The sequence below is a fragment of the Eucyclogobius newberryi genome, unplaced genomic scaffold, assembly GCF_026437365.1.
Source record: "Eucyclogobius newberryi isolate DKJ021-1_F unplaced genomic scaffold, fEucNew1.0.hap1 SCAF_124, whole genome shotgun sequence".
Lineage (NCBI taxonomy): Eukaryota > Metazoa > Chordata > Actinopteri > Gobiiformes > Gobiidae > Eucyclogobius > Eucyclogobius newberryi.
In genome coordinates, this window is record NW_027315751.1 from 260,735 (window position 1) to 267,933 (window position 7,199).

General features: G+C 45.0%; 1 protein-coding gene across 1 annotated transcript in view; it reads right to left on the reverse strand.

Moving 5' to 3' along the window:
• The window catches only part of ncf4 (neutrophil cytosolic factor 4), a 40,082-nt gene extending 33,563 nt beyond the window's left edge, over positions 1–6,519 (reverse strand). The window contains exons 1-2 of the mRNA XM_072442027.1: positions 6,441–6,519; positions 6,269–6,353 (exon numbers count right to left, since the gene is read on the reverse strand). Coding sequence (XP_072298128.1) covers positions 6,269–6,353; positions 6,441–6,472 — 117 coding nt within the window. The 5' untranslated portion in view covers positions 6,473–6,519. The remainder of the gene's footprint in view (positions 1–6,268; positions 6,354–6,440) is intronic.
• Between the last annotated feature and the right edge of the window lie 680 nt (positions 6,520–7,199).

Below are 7,199 nucleotides of genomic sequence, written 5' to 3' on the forward strand. Positions count from 1 at the left end.
AGTGGCGTCTACGGAAGTCCACCACCATCTCCTTGGTCTTTCCCGCGTTGATGAGGAGGTGGTTCCGCTGACACCAGTCCACAAAGTCCTGCTCTAGTCCCCTGTACTCCACATCATTGTCGTCTGTGATGAGTCCGATGATGGCAGAGTCGTCAGAGAACTTCTGCAGGACACAGCTGTCCGTGTCGTGTCTGTGGTCTGCAGTGTAGAGGGTGAAGAGAAAGGGCGCGAGGATGGTGCCCTGGGGCGCCCCCACACTGCAGGTCCGAGTGTCAGACACACAGTCCCGGGCTCTCACAAACTGGGGTCGGTCTGTGAGGTAGTCCAGGATCCACTCTGCAGGTTGAACTCCACAACAGCCGTCTCCAGCTTGTCCCTCAGAAGCTGATGGTGTTGAATGCGCTGGGGAGATCAAAGAACAGGATCCTCACAGCGCAGCCAGGCTTCTCCAGGTGAGAGAGAGTGGTTCAGCAGGGAGATGACGGCGTCCTCCACTCCGATGCCAGGCATCCGCTGCAAACTGCAGCGGGTCCATGGCTGAGCTCACGGTGGAGCGGAGGTGGTCCAGGACCAGCCGCTCCAGTGTCTTCATCAGGTGGGACGTGAGAGCCACCGGCCTGAAGCTGTTGAGGTCTTTGGCGCGCGGTGTCTTGGGCACAGGTACCAGACAGGAGGTCTTCCAGACCTGTGGTACCACCCTCAGCTTCAGGCTCATGTTGAAGACATGCTCCATAACTCCACACAGTTCATCTGCGCAGGACTTAAGGAGCATGGGGCTGATGCCCTCAGGTCCTGCTGCCTTCCTCACTTTAATCCTCTTCAGCTCTCTCCTCACCTGTGCTGCTGTCACAGTCAGTGGTTGGCAGGGGGACTGTGTGCTGGGGGGATGGGTGAGTCCAGGTGAATTGAGGAGCTGATGGGCCGGAGCAGAGAAGTGAAGAGGAACAGATGCAGGGCATTGTCCAGCTGTGGAAGAGGGAGCATGCAGCTGTGCAGGTGGAGGGTGATTAATCAAACCTCAAGAAGTGAGTATTTAGTTCATTCACCCACTGTAGGTCCCTCTCAGTCTGGGCAGGGGGGACTTTGAAGCCCGAGATGGTTTTCAGGCTCCTCCACACTCCCTGAATGTTCTTCTGCTGCAGCTGCTCCTCCTCTTGTAGCCGGCTTCCTCCTGCCTTCTGCACAGTCCTCAGCTCCTCCTTGTTCCCTGACCTGAAGGCTCTCTTCTTCTCCTTCAGCAGAGCCTTCAGTTCACGGTTAATCCACGGCTTGTTGTTTGGAAAACACCGCACCGTCCGGGAGGGAACAGTGTTCTCAAAACAGAAGTTCATGTAGTCCGTGATGCACTCTGTGATGGTGTTGATGTCCTCCCCAGGTGGGCCATAAAGCTCGGTCCAGACAGTGGTGCTGAAGCAGTCCCTCAGAGCCTCCTCGCTCTCAGCAGACCACATCCTCACCTCACGGGACACCACAGGCTGCCTGCGCACGATGGGTTCATACACAGGCCTCAGATGTACAAGGTTGTGGTCCGAGCCGCCCAGGGGAGGGAGGGGGGAGGAAGAATAAGCCTCCTTGGTGTTGGCAAAGAACAAGTCCAGTTTTATCTTGTCTCTGGTGGGGCAGGTAACATACTGGGTTTATGTTGGCAGAACAGAAGAGGGAGAAGCGTGGTTAAAGTCACCAGAAACTAGGAAGAGAGCCTGCGGGTGCTTGTTTTGCAGTCTGCTTGTGGTGGAGAACAATGCTTCACAGGCATTGTCAGCATTAGCAGACGGGGCCACGTACACTGCTATTACAATAACGTGTGAGAACTCCCGGCGCAGATAATATGGCCTCATCCTAACGGCAAACAGTTCAATGTCTCTGTTACACAGCTGTTCTTTGACTGAGAAGTGGCTTGATCCACACCACCTCTCATGGACAAACACCGCCAGGCATCCACCTCTTCTCTTACCACTGTCCCTTGTTCTGTCTGCGCGCAGGATATAAAAATGGTCCAAAGCAACAGCATGATCCGGGATTCCTGGGGTTAGCCAAGTCTCTGTGAGCAAAATGATGCTAGAGTCTTTATATTCCTGTTCGTACCTTGTAAGACTTGCCAGCTCCGCTGTCTTATTTTGAAGGGACCGCACCTTTCCCATGACAATCTTTGGTACCGCGGGTCTGAAGCGGCGCTTCTTTTCCTGGAGCATGGCACTAGCTCGCCGGCCCCTCCGTGTTTTTCTCAAAATCTCTCCCGGAATGGTATGCTTTTTTTCCGGGAAATAGACACACAGTTCCGGAGCGGCGCAGGGAGAGGAGCTGCTCCATAGAATAGACATGCCTGGGGAGGGGGGGCGCGGGTCCCACACGCATCGCGGCGACAGGATAAAAACACAGTAATCCAGCCGAATAAAGTCCAAATCAATGGGTGTCCAGCGCGTGTCAGTTTGTACACATCCGGCAAGTGGATGTATGTACAAATATTTACAAAAATACCATGAAAAGGGCATAGAAAGTTCGGAAAAGGTTTGGAAAAAGGGGAGCACGTTGTAACCCAGCAGCCAACTTCACTGGCGCTGGAAGGAAGATTGACCCTTGAGACACAGTTACCAATTTCAACAAAGTACTTCCTGTCTTCCAGATAGGACCTTAACCAGTTTAGGGCGGGGCCAGTGATGCTCACCCAGTCCTCTAGTCTCTGTAAGAGGATCCCATGATCGACGGTGTCAAAAGCAGCACTCAGATCTAACAGAATTAAGACTGCGGCTTTGCCCGTGTCAGTGTTCAGGCGGATGTCATGTCTCACCTTGACAACAGCAGTCTCAGTGCTGTGATGAGGTCTAAAACCTGACTGAAAAACATCAAATGAGTTGTTTATTAAGAGGAAATCTGTGACTGTTGGAAAATAAACCTTTTCAAGGACTTTGTCCCAAAATGGCAGATTAGAGATGGACCGGTCATGACAGCACTGCAGCATCAAGACTGCTCTTCTTTAGGAGAGGCTTTATGACACTCCCCCTGATCCCTCCCCCTGATCCCAGACCCCTCCCCCTGACCCCTGCTCTTCTTTAGGAGAGGCTTCATGACCGCAGTTTTCAAAGACATTGAGAATGTTCCAGATTGAAGCGACATGTGAACTATGTGAGTGAGCGCTGCTAATAAACTGTTCAGCACAGACTTTAGAAATCTGGAGGGTCACACATGGAGGCAGCTGTAGATGAACTCAGACTGGTGATGATCTCATGGACAGTTTTGTCAGTTGCAGGTGCAAAGTGAGTTAGCTCTAAGTGTCTAGGTCAGGGGTGGGCAATTAGTTTCCTCCAAGGGCCATATTCAAGGGCTGGCCTGCGATCATTGGTGTGAACATTTAAAAAAAAAAAAAATCTATTATTTGATTCATTTCATTGTCATCTTTATTAACGATACAAGTGCAGACAGTTGTCAAGTTTTTATTATGTTTTTCTTTTTTTAATATTACTTGGCATGTTTGGCGGGCCGGATTATAAAGACAGACGGGCCGTAGTTTTCCCAGGTCTGGTCTAGGTGGTTTTAGGGTAATTTTTTTGCATTGTGGGATTTATAGCATTTTTAATGCCCTGAACTTTGTCATTAAAGAATAATTCAAACTCATTACACTTGATGTGGAAATGAGTTCTAACGGCAGCTGAGCTGGAGGGTTTGTTAATCTGTTTACTGTGGCAAACAGGACACGCGAGGTGTTACTGCAGCTTCCAATTATTTCAGATAAATATCTTTCCCTAGTTCTACATAAGATTAGGTTGTACATGTTCAGCTTTTCTTTGTAAATCTCTTTTTGAACCTGGAGCTTTGACTTGCGCCATTTCCGTTCGGCCCTGCGGCACTCCCTTTTCTGTGCCCTGACCGAATCATCATGTCTCCATGGCAACTTCTGCATATTTTTAACCATTTTAGCTTTCATAGAGGCAATGGTATCCAGAACATTCAATACACTAGATGTAACAGAGTTAAACAAGTCATTTACATTAGAACATGAGACATTTTCAAAGTTTATCATTTCCATAAACTGTGCACCTGTGCATCATTTATGTGTCTCCTCCTGAAACAGACAGGTCAAAGAAGACACAGAAATGATCAGACAGAGCAGCATCGACCACATTGACATTTGAAATATTGACCCCTTTTGTCATTGAAATCTAGAGTGTGTCCTCTGCTGTGGGTGGGGCCACTCTGCTGTGGGGGTGTAGGTATCGCTAAAGATAGCACAGACTCCACCCCCTTTATTGTTTTCCCATGTTTCAGATTCAAACTTAAAGTTGGGTGGAGCAGATTCTATCAGAACTACATTTCCTGTGTTTTTGTCAAGCCATGTTTCAGTTAAAAACATACAATCAAGATTATTAGAATTAATACAATTATTAATTAAGAGTGATTTGTTACATAAGGATCTGACATTTAGCACAGCAAGTTTCAGACTAGTTTCAGTGGGACTGGGCCTTATCTTTTCACAGGGAATCACATTTCTCAGATCGCATTTTGTTTTCCCATCTGTGTGATGTGACTACAGAAATAGCACTAGGGGGGGCTATTTTTACACAGGGCCCCAGGTTGGTTTCATTTTTAATATGACAATAAGTCCCGGCAACGCTGAGACCCAGTGCATCCTCTCTATGCGAGATACCAGGTGAAAGGCAAGGGGGGATGGGTGGTGGGGCTTTTGTGGCCGAGGAGAGTTTGGTACCGGGTGAGAGGCGAGGGGGGATGGGTGGTGGGGCTTTCGTCGGTGTAGTTGGCTTGTGCGGGGAAGAGTATTGACATGACTCTTGATCTTGCTATATTGGGACAGATATGCCGTATTGACCTTATATACTTTAATCCTCCCCGCCCACTTTTCCTTTTTTTCCCAAGTGATCGCCACTTTCACTGTAATTGCAATTCCGGCGGGAATTCCGTTGGTTTAAATGGAGAACAAGGGAAAAGTCTCGCCGCTAAAACATGCTATAATAGATTGATTTGTGTAAAACGTCCAATGTTTATGTGACCAACAATGCACCGATTCCCTGGGCGTCCCAAAAACATCTGAGTAGAACTTATTTTCTCTCAAGGTCAGCAGCCCTAATGTTAACTAATACAACCGGAAGAAGGATTACGTTGTATGGCGGCGCCCAGACGGGCTTCCGAAATAAGGTGAATAGGACTATTTATATGTTTGAAAATAAATTGTATGTTTTCTCTCTGTGTCATGTTCTTTGTATTGGTCTGTTTTGATGTTAAAACGTTTTGTTTTTTTTAAAGAGAGGGGAAAAAAAGGATTGGACTTAAAGTATTATGGAAATTCGCAAAATGGGAAAAATATATTCTGAATAAATATAAAAACATATTTGTCACACTTTGGCCCAAATAGGACATTTACACCGGACTTCATTATTAGGACTATGTTGAATGTTTGTAAGATGTCTGTTCTATGTCTGTTGTTTTGAAATAAAAACTTGAACTGTTAAGATGTTGATTTATTTTCTTAAAGCGTCTTGCTCCCCATTTTGGGGTTTTGCGGCTGAAATTGAAAATCTGCAGATGCAATAAACTACCTGTGCGTCATCCCGGAAGTCACAATTTAAGTTTTTAAATGCAACACAAGATTAGTTTTGGCTGTTGGCACGCTAATACATAGGCCTATTTTTTTGGCCCACTAGGGGAAAAAAAAATAAAAAATTTGGCCCAACAAGGAAGAACATTTGAGCACCCCTGATCTATTCAATTAAATTTATTTTTGTAACACCCAAAATCACAACAGCAGTTGTCTCGGAGGGCGACAGTGAAAAACAGATTAAATAATGTTCATAGGAACTTGGCAATGTCCCAGCATCCTGTGTCCTTAGACCCTCTAAACCCTTTTTCTTCTAAAGAAGAAAAATAAACACATTTTTCAACCCGTCACACAATAATTCAACAACAGAAAAGTATATTTGTCAAATAATAATGCATGTCAACATTAGATAATTTCTGGCCCTGTGTGGAACATGGTTTCATTCTTAGTGTAATGTCATGATGTACGATAAGGAAGTAAAATTAGAAACCTGAAAATAGTGCCACACTCTAATCAAATGTGATTTTAGCTAAAATTGTATCTAAATAAAATGTAGGTAAAACGAGAGGCCAACCTGTCATATGATTGTTAATCTATTTTAAACCTTTATCTAAACTTTAAATCATGTTGTTGATTTACTTCAGGAGCACCATTTTTTGTCTCCTTAAGGGAGGCAGATCCCTATGAACTGTGAGTGTGTTTAGATTTTAAATAACTTACATAATAGTCAATAAAACCCCTTTTCTCTTCAATGTCGGCGATAGTGGCCATGACAGGGACATCGTCAGGCAGCTGCTTAAAGTCACTATACAACAAAGAATAAAAACATCACAAATAACCAATGATATGACACAAGGTCTTGAGCATGAGGGACAATTTGGAGTGAACGTACCTCTCGTCGCGAAGTTGCTTGGGCATAGACATGTTATTGTATGCACTGAAGTGGTGGCACTTGTAGGAAGAGTGACTGTTACAAAAGAGGAAGTTGCATTTCCCTAGACAGATGGTTGCAAAATCTGAACATTTGAGGAGGGACTTAAGAGGAGACATTTTCTACTATCTTTATGGTCTTGCAGAAGTAAAATAGCTACAATTGTTCTAGTAAAATATGTGGTCCAAGAAATTACTAGAGTCAATATTTTAGAGTAAAATGTATTGGGAGAAAATATTCAATTCATGTGATTTATTTTTTCCAGATAAAAAAATTGAAACAATACAGTAAACATTGCACAGCGAGAGAACATACATTTTGGGTTAGGGTTAGGGTTATTTTTACATAAAACATCCAAATAGTCCCATAAATTGATTCTGGCATATCTGTCCTAATAAGTCCAAAGTCTTTCAACTTTGCCTTTGATTTTTGAAATATATGTGGTGACACGCACATGTATTTTTTGACGTAGTAGATCGATAAGAGTAACAGCGGTGATTATTATTAGGCCCAAGCCGAAGGATGAGAATCGTCCCGGTGAGGAAATTGTATCTGTGGGCTGAAAAAGATGATTGTATTGAAGACCCCGCGAAAAAATATTGTAGGATGGCTCAGTAGCGCCACCTCAAATATCAGGCCAATGGGAGCCCGACAACGCCAAAAAAGCCACAGTAAAAAAATATAATGCTCACTCCAAAAAATAGTTCATGTGCGGGCATG